At 42.6% G+C, this 14,892-nt stretch overlaps 1 protein-coding gene across 2 annotated transcripts in view; it reads left to right on the plus strand.

Annotated features, from left to right (window-relative positions):
• The window catches only part of SETD5 (SET domain containing 5), a 69,857-nt gene that overhangs the window by 31,749 nt on the left and 23,216 nt on the right, over positions 1-14,892 (plus strand). For both annotated transcript variants that reach the window (XR_012630222.1, XM_074878919.1), the window contains exons 5-15: positions 274-332; positions 741-928; positions 1,979-2,017; positions 3,537-3,779; positions 8,645-8,793; positions 9,119-9,236; positions 9,666-9,775; positions 10,061-10,307; positions 10,518-10,598; positions 13,007-13,276; positions 14,123-14,443. Coding sequence is in view for 1 of the 2 variants with exons in the window: in XM_074878919.1 (XP_074735020.1) it covers positions 274-332; positions 741-928; positions 1,979-2,017; positions 3,537-3,779; positions 8,645-8,793; positions 9,119-9,236; positions 9,666-9,775; positions 10,061-10,307; positions 10,518-10,598; positions 13,007-13,276; positions 14,123-14,443 (1,825 nt within the window). In the remaining variant the exon portion in view is untranslated. The remainder of the gene's footprint in view (positions 1-273; positions 333-740; positions 929-1,978; positions 2,018-3,536; positions 3,780-8,644; positions 8,794-9,118; positions 9,237-9,665; positions 9,776-10,060; positions 10,308-10,517; positions 10,599-13,006; positions 13,277-14,122; positions 14,444-14,892) is intronic.

The raw sequence follows: 14,892 nt of genomic DNA on the forward strand, positions 1-14,892 counted from the left end.
CTCATACCGAGCCGTGTCACGTTTGGGCTGTGGGACGGACTTCCTTTTGCTAACTGGAGCGTTCTTTCCAGTGCTTTACCCAGTATTGACCCTCCTCCTTTGCGTTGTCAGCCTGACAAGTGTTGGTGGCACCAGGAGTGGAGATGAGGATGTTAAATCGATGTTCTTATCATCCTGGGCCCCACTGAGGGCACGCATCTTGTGACATCCTGTTGAATTTCAAGTGACTTTACTCCTACAAACCAGCTTCAATTGTGCATTCTCCTTTGGCAGAGGAATGAGCAGGGGGAAGGTGATCAGACTCCGCCGCCGGAAGCAGGACAACGTATCAGGTGAGCTTGAGGCTGTAATTCTGATAACGGTGACTTTTGCTTTCTTTCTACAAGACCTTTGTCTTTTGGCTGCTGTAATCATCTAACTGTGATCAGTTCCTGCTAATGTTCTTTGCTTCCCAGCCACTGGGATTTTCTCCTCTCCTTCCACCTCACCTCAGTTAGCTCTTGGGAAAATCCGATTGTTTTGTGAACAGAAAAGGGAAATGTTAATCAGTGCTGTTCTGTGAGATATCAGAAGTTTGGGAGACCTGTTCAGAGTTTGGGTGGGAAAACTGAGGTGATACAGTTTTTTCAAGGAAGAGCTATATAGGGTCTTCAAGTTGTCTTGATGAAAATGAACGTAAGGGTAATCTGTTCTCTCTGGGATGAATAAAAATGTTGCTAACGAGGCACTCCTCTCTATAGGTGGGGACAGCAGTGCAACTGAGAGCTGGGATGAAGAGCTATCTCCCTCTACAGTGCTGTACACAGCCACGCAGCACACCCCTACAAGCATCACGCTGACTGTCAACCGCGTCCGTAGAAGCAAACCTAAGAAGAGGAAGAGGAGTACAGAAAAAGCTCGCACTGCTCCGAAGGCCAAAAAGATCAAGGTATGTGGAGTGAGACGAGGTTGCTGCAGTTCCTGCCAAATGCTGTGTGGAGTATTGTTGAGAGCAGGTTGGTGAGCTGGCAGTAGACAAGAAACTTTTGTCCTGTCAGGAGTTGCTCTTTCTGGTGTAATAATGTGATGCCTTGTATTTGTGACCTGCTGAAATATGTGGCTGTTGGTTTAAAAATTACCTTACTCAAACTCCACCCTTATTTCCCAACGCTGTCTGTTCATGCTCAGTGCTTGGATTTGATTACATATTTTCCCTTCTGCTCTATTAGGATTTGGGGAAGTAGCTTTTGGACTCTGTCTGTTTGTGGCAAAGGGGCAGTCTGTGAATGGAATGAAGAATGAAGGGAGCATGGCATTTCTTAGCAGGCTGTGTTAAGGAATTTGGGCTGCAGAGCTTCTTGGCACTGTTCTTCAGGGACAGAGATAGTGCCTGTGTGGAAAACTATGTAGGTAGTGATGAACATTTGTTGAGGGATGACTTTACTGTCTTGTTTGTGGGGGTTTGGGGACTGAAATAATTTTGGATCGCTTATATTGGAATGCAAGCATGTGAGCAGCTGGTTCTTTCCCATCATCTGCTAGCTTTACCGTGATTTTCCCCAGGTTAGGTTTCCCTTGAAGTTCCTTTGGGTAGGCACTGATTAAATAAAAGACTGGGAACAGAAGCCCATGTGAGGTCTTCAGGTTCTTTGTTGTGAACCAGCTTGATTCTGTTGCTGGCGCTTTATTCTGTCAAAGCAAGTGGGGTTAGTCAGGACAGTTTTGGTTTTGATCTTGAGATTTTTTACTACGTATGAGGCAGGCCTTTTTAGTTGAGAAACCCTGGACGTCAAGCTTTTCAGCAGTTTCCACTGGATTTGCATTGCAGTCTTTTTGTTCAAGTCCACTGCTTCTTGTGTAGGTCCTCCTGTAATTCTTGCCATCTTTTGTTAAGGGCTGGTCTGTGGGAGTAAGATCTAGTCTGGTTCTGGGATGCTAATTCTGAGGAAATATGTAATACTTAATTTTTTGTCTCTTTCTCTCCTTGTTCGGGGGACAGGCCTTTCGAGAGGGCTCACGAAAGTCTCTGAGGATGAAGGTGAGTAGACTTGAGAACAGTCTGTGGTGGTGGTGGGGTTTTTGCCCTGTGTTTTGTGCCTCTCTTGTTTTGCATGGGGAATTTCTGATTGTGGGACCAGCCTCGGAATAATTTCAAGCCTTACCAAGCACCACAACCAGGCCTATTCAAAAGGGTATCACAGGAGTTACCCATTGAACCTTTCTTTTGCTTCAGATAGTTTTCTGTAAGGAAATGTCCTCCAGTCCCAAGAGATATGACTGACTCATGACACTTGGGAGTGAGGTGTTTGATGTAAGGGATGTAGAACTGGTTGTGGCCGCTCTTCTGCGCGGTCAGTTATCATTTGATTGCGTCAAAGCTATTTTAAGCTTGGACATCAGAGTAGTACACAAGTTTAATGTTGGGAGTCTCTAGCAGTGTTGCTTTGTTTCTCTCCACATCCTCTTACTAGGGATGGGTGGGACAATATTTATATCTCTGATTTTCTGCAATACTGCTAGGTGTGGCTATCTGATAGAAAGATTGTTTGGCAAAAAAGGTAGACTTGCACTTTGAGCTAAACGTGTTCCTAGAAACACAAGAGGTGCCTTAAAGTTCACTCAGTCTCATCTGACCCCAGTAGTGTAGCTGACAGTGGCTTCTAGCAGGTGGCTCAGAGGAAAAGGGACAGTCCTGTGGTGTGTGTCTGTCTGCACCTATCTCTATAGTACGCAAGTGCCTTGAGAGGGTAAAAATGCATGAAGACTCTTAATGTTTTTAATATATATGATGAAAATAACGATTGTTCTTTAGCAGTCCTTGTCATTAATACCTCAGTGTCACGTATGTCTCAGTCCCTTATGAAGCCAGTTGAGTTACTGACCTTTGGAATATTGTTTGTTGAATTATTTCAACTATTGTCAAGTAAAGAATGAAGCTTAATTTTTTTTTCCTACCAGCTTCTTTTTTCCCCTCCCTTACAAGATGGTATACGTAGATTACCTGATTTTGCCCTCTCTTCTTTGCATTGCTTAGGACTTGCAGTTTTAACCCTCTGGCTATTAGCTTATGCTCTACATTCAGTTTCTTGAAACCCTGATGACCGTTTAGCTAGAAGGTTCAGAAGTATTTTTGGATCAGTCACTGCAAAGATTGAGATGCAGTCAGCATCATCTAGCATTATGTTGGACATGAGTGGGTTGACTGTAGGACAAGCCTACATGAGATTTATTTGCCTTTGTGTGTTCTGTTCCTTTGCTTTTTTAATCTACTTGTTTTTCCAAAGTGACTTAAACTTTTTCTGGCCATGTATTAGCTTAATTTTCTTGTATGTAGCAGTGACAAGTACCAACTCTCAAGAGGTCTTAGTCCTGCACAGAGTTCTCCATAAGTGGCACTGTTGTCCAGCGTTCTGGGGGATGCAGGTTCTGAAAAAGGTCTCCTCATAACCAACACTTTCTTAGCTTGGAATAGATTTGTCTTTTTTTGTAGCTTGTTCATACGCTCAGAGCACTGTGGATAGGTTGTGTGCTAGCCATTCACTCTTTGCTGTTTGCAGAATTCACCTTCTGAAGCGCATGCCTTGGATGAAAACACAGCTGAAGGCTGGGAGAATCGAATACGACTGTGGACAGATCAGTATGAAGAAGCCTTTACTAACCAGTACAGCGCTGATGTGCAGAACTTGTTGGAGCGTCATCTAAACTCTAATAAAGAATTTGTGGGCAAAACTGCTATGCTAGACACAATCAACAAAACAGAGTTGGCCTGCAATAATACTGTTATTGGGTCCCAGATGCAGGTAAGAACCGTTGTGACAGAAGTGGGGTAGGTCAGGTCCTCTGGTTTCTAGACATAAGGTGTGGACATGGGCGAACAATATCGTAACTGGTCATATAATTTCAGACCAATAGGCAGAGATTTGATGTAAAAGGGAACAGAAGAGATGCCGGGACCAAAACAGATTCAGAAATACTCGCATTCAACCAAATCAGTGTTGCTAAGTTGGGGATATTTTGTACAGTTCTGTAATGTGGTTCACAAGTACCATAAATACTTTTGATCACTGAATGGCTTGAGGCAGAACCAGATCTATCACTTGCTGGAGATGGGAAATTTCCTGCCCTTTTTTTTTTTTTTTTTTTCTCCCCACTGTTTCTTTGGCTCATGTTGTGTAGAAAGCTGTTTTAAAGAACCTTTCAACATTATTTCAGTATTTTGGATGATTATTTGGACTCTGGTAACTTTCAAATACTGCACAACTACAACTGATTTTCGGGAACTGTCTCTCCCTAACTTTTCTCTTCCAAGATGGGCAGTGATTAGTGTCTTCCCAGCTTTCTGGAGTGTATGTAGACAAGGAGAAACAGGAAAAGGATGTATATGTGTGGTGTATGTCCTCCCCACTCTCTTCTCAGCTGATGTTTCATCTGGTCCATGCTTCATTGAGCAGAGAGCAGCATTCCCACTCAGTTCAGGCTTTGCAGGACTTCCTGGTCCAGGAGATTGGAGATAGGTGCAACTGAAAAGGACGGGCTCCAAAACATATGTGGGGCACCTCTTCTGTAGAAGGGGAGCAGAGTCAGAAACCTGAATATCAGGTATATGTTTGTGCTTGAATCATTCTTGTTTATATCAGCTGACTCACTGCTCTGTGAAGTTCATGTGCTTCTTCCCACTTTCCCTCTGCTTTCATGTAGGTGAAGCACATCAGGCAGAGCACAGATATTGCCAGTAAGGGAGAGTGCAGAAAGAGGACTTTGAACCCAACTTCCTTCCACCCTTGCTTCTAGTTCTGCAATAATAAGACTTCTGTGGGGGTTGGGGAGAAATACTTCTACTTGGCTATGTGAGTAGCCTTCCCAAAGAGAGCAACTGAGGAACTGTAGGGAAGAAAAAGTTCTGCTTCTCTAGAATTCTTAATATTTTCTGAGTCTAAATGTAAACTCTTCTATCTCCTTCACGTGAGTTTTAGGAAAAGTCCTGAAATAACTGATAAAACATGCTGTTCCTTTCATAGAGTACAGCAGGACAGATAATTATAAAAGGTATAATACATAAATGTGCTTGTTCTTGTCATGCTCTCTTGCCCTCTCCCTTCCCTGTACAGACATAGGTTTTCCCACAGGGAAAAGTGGCCAGCATCCCAAATCAGAAGACTCCAAATGCGATATATCCCAAAGAAACAAAAAGATAGAAAGTTGCAGAACTTCTTAGTGAGCTGCAGTTACTCTAAGCAAGCTGTAGGTAGGTACCTATCATTGCGCATGCTGGGGCAGTATAAAGGGATGTCGTGGCTTTGTAGTTCCTCTTGAATACTGAGGAAAGACCAGGTGGCTGTCCCGGGCTGCTGCTTGTCAGCCCTTATGTCCTTGTTTTCTCTGCTCAGCAGATGGCTGTGGAGTGTTGTGAGGAAGATAGCCTGCACAGGTGTGGAGTGCGTGATTTCTCATCCTGTGCTTTATATTTTTGTTCCACTCATTTGTCTCATCTTTGTTAGACAAACTGAGAAGGCTTCTTGGTTTGCATCAGTTGTCTTTTAACTAGATATCATTACTGGATGTAAAAATAGCTTTTCTGGGAGATAAGGAAATAGTACTTTGGGCTAGAAAAAAAATGAAGAAGGTTGTGTCAATATACAGATAGCAGCTGTGTGTAGATGATGGGTATGGTAACTGCTCTATTTGGCCATGAAGACTCTGGAGAGAGGAAAAAGGAATAAAAATAAAATGTTTTATACGCCCTGCATACCCTCCCAGTTGAGGGAGTTGTTTGGCTTGGGTAAACAATGATGCAAATACATACTCAAAAAAAGAGAGAGAAGAAGAAAGTGTGACCTAAAAGCTTCCCCAAGCCAGGAGGAGTAGGAAAAGATGGGTTAAGAGTTATACACGCAGGGTACAGGATTTTATTCACTGGAATGTTTTGGATAAATCAATTCTGAACTGTCCTAATGATGCAAAGGGAAACTTGTGAAAATACGAAGCTGTTCAGTGTCATGAGTAAAATCATCTTAGTGCTGGCTGCTGCCAGATGCTTGACAAACTGAAAGCTGTGAATCACTTTTCTGCCTGCTGTTGCCAAACCAAACCCAGGGTCAGTATTTGCCCGTTGTTGCCTCTGATAATTGCTGACTTGAGCTCAAACCCCTGATTGATTTCACATTCTGAAGTGAAGAGCGAAAGGGCCTTTATAAAATAAAGCCACTGAGTATTATGCAGATGTTGCTCTGCAAACATATCAGAACAGTTCTGTCTGATTAGCAGTCAGCAATCCCTAGCCTATGACATGAATAAAATCATTTGTTCTTTTCACACATGAAAGCATGGCAGCTAATCCTCTTCATATTTCCAAATTCAGAGAACGAAAACAAGCTGAGCTAGGGTCTTATCAGAAAACCTATGAGATCATTCCTGTTTTACTAAACTCAGATGATTGTTAAATTCTACAGATGCAGAGCTTCTCTATCCTTCATGAGCTCTCTTCTCTTCCCACCACGCTGCCTTATCCCAGCTGTGTTCCCCAAGTTGTTTTCCAACATCAGGTGGACAGTCGTGGGCCAAAGTTGAGACTGAAGGCTACCAGACATTAACTCACATCTCTGAAAGCTACTAAGAGAATTTGATAGAGTAGGAGAATAATTGAGGTTGGGAGGAACCACTGAAGGTCGTCTGGTCCAACCCTTCTGCGTAGGGCCAGCTTGGATGAGAAACTAATTATAACAGCAGACAAGTGCTAGTGTAGAAACAAAATTATTCAACTGGAGACACACGTGTCTCAGTCCTGATTTATCTTCTAACTTCAGATACTTTCTCCTTATCTCCTTCTGTCACACACTAACAAATCTAGTCCCATTTCTTTATTCTCTGTTACCACAGCTGGATAGTCCAAAGTGTATCCAATGTTTTCAAAATAATTTAGCCACTACTTTTGGCAATGTAAACAGTCTTACCCTACAGTTCACTTGTGTCATGGGTTTGCTGATGAGAAATCAGGGCCAGCAGTGTGGCTGCTTAGTCTGAAAATAACATGTTTCGTTATGCCAGTTTAGTGGGCTTGGGGAATCCTCTGTGACCTCTTATTAGGACCCAAGACATGAAGAGATGACCCTGTGAGGCTTTTCAGAGTCTTCTGATACATACATGCAGGTTTTTCCAATTACCAGCAGATACAGTGGTATGAAAAAGATATACCCCATAGGCATGATAAATGTAGCACTGGATGTATCTCTAGGAGGAGATCTGGAATAACAAGACCATTACTCCCATCTACATAGGTTTCAAATGAATTTTTTTGTAAAGCTGTCTTTATCCTGGACCTGAGTGAGAGAAGTCAATAAATAGACCTTACTGTACTGGCTGTTCCAAGATCTGCAATATAATGTAATACTAAAACAGTGAAAGTAATCTTCTTCCCAGAGAGGTTTAATTCAGAGCCACGTACAAGATTGCTACAGAAAAAAAGGTTCAATACTTTATACAGTCAGTATAGAGGGTTTTGTTTGGTTCCCAGTGCTGAGTGCTGCCTTAAGGCATTAACTTAATTTTCACAAAGTTAGAACGTCATGCGTTCTGTCATTGTCCAGACTGAGCCCCTTCTTAAGCTAATGTGATTTTTACCCATTTGAGCAGGCTGCTCAGTAGCTGTGTCTAACAAGAGAGCTCTATCAGGAAAATTTGGGAGTTTGCTTTTAATAAAATCCTGTGGTTCACGTCTAATTTAGATAGATGACTGTCATTATTACTGAAGTAAGAACACTTATGTCTCCATTCACTCCGGAAAAGTATCAAAACCAGGTCCTTATGAGCAGTGAATAGCATGCTTAGGAAAGTGCAGGCACAGCTCTTGTGGTGAGGCAGCCAGCCATCTTCACATAATTTTTACTGGCAGAGAGGTTCAATCTGTTAAGCAAGAAAAGTACTTTGTTTTTATGGAAGAAGTCTTTCCTATGCCCTAGCACTTATAATATCCCTTCCATTATTCCGTAAAATGTGTTGTGTTTGGACGTCTGTGCTTAAAGAATGTGGTTTCATACTGTCAAGACACATTGTTGGGAAAATCCATTGTAATAGTGTGGTAGACTTCAACATAAAGAAGATTCAGCAAACTGTCACTGCTTAGTTAAAAATGTATTTCTTCATGTTAAAAAAAAAAATCAGCAGCGCTAGTTGAGGAGGCAGATGAGAAGTTTCTGGATGGAGACAGAAATTGCCAGATTAAGTCTTTAGCCTGCTAGCTAGAATTTACCGTCCTCTGCAGAAGGAAAAACTTGTGGGTTTTTTCCTCTGAATGTGTGACAACCCACAATTTAGGGAAGATTTGAATTATTCTGGCTGTGAAAGTGGCCATAATTGCAGAGCAGTTCCCTGTTAGCAGCAGCTGACAGGTCTGGTTATGCCTCCTAGCTGCAAGGCTGAAATACTTGGTGTGATAGATTTGTGGGACTTACTGTTGAATGGAAGCAATAAATACTCTTTGCTTTTGATAAATATTATCAAGGTCATTGGTCATTACTAAACTGTTACAGAATAAACAATATATTCCCCTGGCAGAGTTTCTGTACGTTACTACTGGAGTAATTTTTCTTTTCATGTAGGTAAAATATTGTTCATCAGTTTGGAGGCCTTTGGTTTAAATTCTCATATTTTGCTCTGGTTTTTGTTACAGCTGCAGCTGGGACGGGTGACTCGGGTTCAGAAGCACCGGAAGATCCTGAGGGCAGCAAGAGACTTGGCACTAGATACCCTTATAATTGAGTATCGAGGGAAGGTTATGTTACGACAGCAATTCGAGGTCAATGGGCATTTCTTCAAAAAGTAAGAGTACTATGAAGTGATTAGTATGAGAGCATCGTGGCACAGAGAGTCTAGTGTCTCTGAGGGATAATGCACACTTACAGGGCCCTTGTCAGCTGTGCCATCTGTAGAAATGTGAAATCAAATATACAACCTCAGCTTGATGCTCTGCTTATGGACCAAAACCCTCTGAAGTAGATCTGATAAACTGTGATGCTGGAAGTGCATAAGCGTCCAGAGCAATAGCACTGATGGAAGCACAGCTTCCAGTGAAGTGAGGGATACCTGTTATAAGTGCCATGGGAATTGAGTATTTTGGGATTGAGACGTTCTGTTACTTCCCCAGGCCATATCCCTTTGTGCTGTTCTACTCCAAGTTCAATGGCGTTGAAATGTGTGTTGATGCCCGCACCTTTGGTAATGATGCCAGGTTCATCAGGCGTTCCTGCACTCCAAATGCAGAGGTAAATTCTCTCTTCACCATCACTGTAATTGCACATGACGTGTTTTATACAGGCTTAGTGCATTCCCTTTTTATCAATAGTCAAATTAAAATGGTGTAAATGGGATAAATTCTCTGCATCTCTTGCTTGTTTGGTGGTTTATACTTGGAAGATGAGAAAGTTTGGGAATATGAGGTTTTTCTTTGGAAGGAAAAGGTTTCTTTTATGGCTTCCCTTTGGCTGCAGCGTGACAGGGTAAGCAGGTGGTAGCAAGTTTAAGTGAAAAATCACAGGGTGAGACGAGCAGTGAAGCAGGCTTTTCCCTATGGAGAATTTAGGATAATTATTCATGGAATAGATAAGAGCTGCTTTGCAGAAGGAGGCTTCCCTCTTGCAATTAAGAAGTGCAACTTGTGGAGATGTTAGTTTCTCTCTACTTTGTTTAACAAGGTTCGTCATGTGATTGCTGATGGGATGATCCACCTGTGTATCTATGCTGTTGCCACCATTGCCAAGGACACAGAGGTTACCATCGCCTTTGACTATGAGTACAACATCTGGTGAGTCCTTCACCTCACCCAGGAGCTCTCCACTGCCCTCCTGGACTGGACATCTTCCTCCAGCCCTTTCCTCGCATTCTACATTTTGCTCCGTTTTCTACTGAATTGCATTTTCCGGCTATTCTGTCCAGTTCTGCTGGCATATTCTACAATAGAGGCCATAAGGTAGCCTGCTGTCCTTGCTTTGGCACGTGGTGAGATGTTTAGTAGGAGATGCATTGAATGTCTCTGTAGGAGGGTTGAGAAATGAAGAGTGACACGAATTATGTTTGTGTTTTGGAGCAGCAACTATAAAGTGGACTGTGCGTGTCACAAGGGGAACCGGAATTGCCCTGTGCAGAAACGTAGCCCAAATGCTGCAGAACACCTACCTCCACCTGTTTTAGGCACACTGATTGGGGCAGAAACACGCCGGCGAAAAGCCCGTCGAAAGGAACTAGAAATGGAACAGCAGGGCATTGCATCGGATGAGAACAGCAGTCAACAAACAGAGGAAGTTCCTGAGGGACCTGCAGCAGTCAGTGACAATGAGGTAAAACCCTGTAGAACCCTTGACACTTCATTATATATATTTTTATCATTATGGTGTGGAATCTGATCCAATACAGCACTGGCACCTTCAGAAAAGAAACTGCAGGAGGCCTTTTTTAAGCCTTGCACCTTAGATTACCATAGGAATCTTGATAAGTTTAAAACAGTACTGGATTTTGTTTGACACACTCAGTCTGGGCTTCTCTTTCAGGTGGCAGAGAAGGAGGAGAAACAAGAAGGGGAGAAAGAGGAGCCTGTAGATGAACAGGGAGCCTTGGTCCATAACCGACGGGCAAGTACCTTTCTCAGTCTGGGTGTCATCCCCTTTGGTCATTGCATGAAGCAAGTCCTGACAGGTCCAGTTGGTTATTTCACTTGTTTCAAGACAAATTCCAACTGTCAGTGGTCTTCGGTGATTTGATTTTAAAAAAAAACAACACAAACCAAAAAATAACCAACACCCAGGTTGACTCTACATCACGGGATTTATGTCAGGGCACTGCAGATTAGAAGGGATACAACAGATTTGTTTCCTGATGGAAAGTTTGAGTGTTACTTTCAGGGCTATTCTATAGTCTAAAACATACCATCAACAAGATAATCAGCACCAGATTCAAAAAAGGTAATTGTACCCTTTTTATGTTCCTGCTGCCCTTCCTTATTGCCACTACAAGAATTTATGAAGCCATATAGAATCATAGAATAGTTTGGGTTGGAAGGGACCTTTAAAGGTCATCTAGTCCACCCCCACTGCAGTGAGCGGGCCATCTTCAGCTAGATCATATGATGAACCAGAACCTGATTTTCCTTAAAACTTGGTGAGTTTTGCTGGGTAAGGTTTGTTAACTATCTGTTCCCTGTATGGGTTCATAAACATGTTGCCTCCTGGGAAAAGGATAAGGATCAAGTGACAAAAGTTAGTAAGAGGTAGACCAACAGCACTATTGGCAGAAGTCAACAAAATTTGCTATGCTCTGTATTAGGAAATCCCTTTATGCTCCCAAATTGTTGTTGTAATCAGTCTTCTCGATCAAAATATTTCTTAGTGCTCTTGGATCTTTGATAACACAGTCCCTTCTCAGCTGACTTCTGTACTGAGTAGAGCTGTATTTTTTTTTTCTTGTGCTTCTTACGGCACCTGGAATTGCTCCCTGGATTAGAATGTTTTATGCATGTGAATGGAGCTGTTCTGACTCTACTTAATTTAAAAAAACAAAAAAACCCCAAACAAAAAACCAAAACAAAACAAAAAAAGAAAAAGAAAAACCCCCAAAAACCAAGCAAAACAAACAACCGAAAACCCAAGGAAGAAAAAAAGAAGTGCTCCCATCTTCCTACCAGCCAACAAACATGTTGGAGCTCGGAGTTCCCTGGTTTTCGCTTGTTTATCAAATCATCCGTCTTTCTCTAACCAGCGATATGGATCATGTGTAAATTTCCTGAGAAGGCTTTAAATGTTAAGATAGTGCCGCAAATTGCAGAGCCGAGGGCCATTCAGCAGAGAGATCCTTGGATTATCTCATGGATTTTTTTAGAACAGGCAAGATAAAGCAGTCAGTTTCTATTGAGATTTGAATAAGAGCAGTCATCCATCAGGCTGGCCTTAAGCTTGGAGGGAAGATTTCATTTTAATGCAGGGAAGCTGGTCTCTTTCTTGGACAGCATAGTTCAAGAAGACTAAGTGAAGTGTTATTTTCCCGTGAGCCTTTAAGCCCCGTTCCTGTGTGCTGTACCAATTAATCTCCTTTAATGAGATTCAGTTTTCTATACTTGGCACCAGGAAATACCTGTATCTGTAGTTTTTTCAGTCTTTAATTTCTTGTGTGTGCCGAATATTTTCAAACAGAAAACTAAAGGCTGGGCTGCTGTGATTGAGTACTGCTGTGTGCTTCAAGATACTTTTTCCTCCATGACAAGTCTCAGAAGGCACTTGACCCCACTTCTTAAAATTCACTTGATTCAGCCTGGTTTTTTGCCAGTCACTGCAGCATTATTGTACTGGGCCTTTTACGTGCATAATTACCAATTACTTGTGACACAGCTAGGTGATAAGATTTTCTGTCCTTTCTGTTTACCTAATAAATACCTTTGTTTTGCCTCTCTGTGCTCTCATGTTCTGTTTTTCTTATCCACTATGTAAGCTGCTTAGACCAGAGCTTTGATTTTTGAGCTGGGTGATCTCCTGACATCAGGGAAGGAATGAATCTGGATCGTTTTAGTCAGTTTGTGTGGTGTGTTATACTTGCTGCAAATTACTGATTCACTTACTTCTGTTGCCTCTGGCTTCTGTTTGCTTCTAATGTCTGGTCATTAGCGAGTAGGTCTATTGGTTTCCAAGTCGTGTCTTCACTCTATTTATTCTCTCTTATGGTTTTTAGTTCTTCAAAATTACGCATTTCCTTGTGGTTATTTTATAAATATAATTCAGTAGTATCTAAGTGGTCCTATTTAAGAACAAAGTCTAGTTCTTCTAGTTACTCTATGAACACATGATTGTGTTGTTGTTATTCTGGGAAATTTGCCATGTTGAAAAATGCAAATATCTGAAAAGAACTACTTCTCTCTGTCCCCTTTCTGGCTCTTGTCATTGCTATTTGGCAGTTGTTTTCCTTCTTGTGCTGCATCCCATATCTGTTCTTGCCTCCTCCTCTTTATGTGCATAATTTGCAGTGCTGACTTAAATTTACTCTTGTGTTCTAGTCCCGGGAAGACAGGAAGGTAGAAGCAATCATGCACATGTTTGAAAACTTGGAAAAGAGAAAGAGGAGACGTGAGCAACCATCAGACCGTAACAGCACTGATGCTGAAATCAACATCAATTCTGAAGCTCCTGAGCTGGAGGAAATAAAAACAGAGACTCCTGAAACTGAAGATGGAAGTTCAGCACTTAGTGCTGCTGCTGCTGCTGCAAATGTTTCCAACAGTAACAGCAGTACTGGGGTGAACACACGGCGGTCCTCACAAGTAGTGGTAAGACAAAGACAGGACTTCTTAATAGCTTGTACGAAGCTCACATGCAGCGTATCTGATCATAAGATAATTCAGGTTGGGAGGAGCTTCATGGGGTCTCTAGTCCATTCTGCGTCAGACAGGGTCAGCTCTGAGGTCAGACCAGCTTGGCCAGGGTTTTAGCCAGTCTTGTCTTGAATACCTCCAAGGATGGAGATTGCACAGTCCCTCTGGGAAACCTCTTCCAATTCATGACTGTTCTCATGGTGAAAATGTTTTACCTTGTATCTGGTCTGAACCTCTCATTCCAGTGTATGTACATTGATGCCCCACTGCTGCTTCTTGGTGGCTTCAGTCTGGATGTAGGAAAACTGCTGTTAGGTCCCCCTAAGCCTTCTCTGGGCTGAACAAGCCCGGCTCCTTCACCAAGCGGGCCCCTTCTGTGCTGGCATGAGCTTAAGTTGAATGTGTAACTGCAATGATTGAGGAATTCTTTCGCTTTTTCTTTGGTTTTTTTGGCCCTGTCTACTTTGAATGCATGTGTTTGCCCAGATACTTGTCTGGAATGATACCTGTCAGCTCAGATCAGGAGTAAGAGCACTTGCCTTGAGAAAAGCAGCAAGTTTCATACTGCTGCTTTCTTCCTTAAGACCAGTGTTCTGGTTGACCCCTTTAAGAACACAGCAGACAAAAGGATAATGTGCCAGTGTTCTAGAAGGGTCCCCAAAGCCATCTTATGAGACAATACAGAGTCCAAGCAGATTTTGAAGTCAGGTAGTATCAATAAATAAATCTCAGTCCTTGATTCTGTATGCAGAGAAAAGGAATACTTAGAGGTGCTCGGACTAATGACAGTTTCTATTGTAGGATGCAGTCCCTGAAAAAGCAGTTACGAAGCCAGCTCCAGCAAAACCCTCCAGGCCCCGACCAAAAAGTCGCTTCTCTCGATACCGGACCAGTTCAGCACAAAGACTGAGAAGGCAGAAACAAGCCAGTTCCCAGCAAGCTGAACTCACACAGGCTGTCCCAGAGGAAGGAAGCACTGCCAGCTCAGTAACCACAACAGATGTCAGCAATGTAGAAGGTCCAGGAGAAGGCAGACAGTTGACGGGATCTGACCCAACTGCTGTCCTGGCTGCAGGCTCTCAGTCTAATCGAGCTGCAGTAAAGTACCCCAAAACTAAAAAGGTAAATATGATCGAGTGCTCAAACTGGAGAGGGGGAAGAAGAGGTTTTGTGTGGCCTTTAGGGAAAAGATGGCTCAGGGGAAAGAGTTCTTCAGAATAGTTGGAATTATGTGATACAATAATATTTACTGTTTTTATTTGTTCGGTAGTGGCTAAGAGCCCTCATTGTGGTTCAGAATCTGACTTTTCTCAGCCCTGTACACACAAAGATCAGAAAAAGAAATTAGCTGATCTTTACAGCAAGTCTACGTAGGCCTTAGATACCAACAGGGTGGTACAGGTGCAACAGGAAGGATTTCACTTTTGGGTACATCAGAGAGTCTAGAAAGAGGCAAATGACACGGTTTTGTGTATGCAGGGAAGAAACTGCTTCCAGCCTGAGGGCCCCTGGGAGAGAAGGGTTGGAGGGGCTTGGCAGCATAAGGAATTGGGTGATGGAGGCTGAGCCCT

This window comes from Strix uralensis, chromosome 10 (assembly GCF_047716275.1).
Source record: "Strix uralensis isolate ZFMK-TIS-50842 chromosome 10, bStrUra1, whole genome shotgun sequence".
Lineage (NCBI taxonomy): Eukaryota > Metazoa > Chordata > Aves > Strigiformes > Strigidae > Strix > Strix uralensis.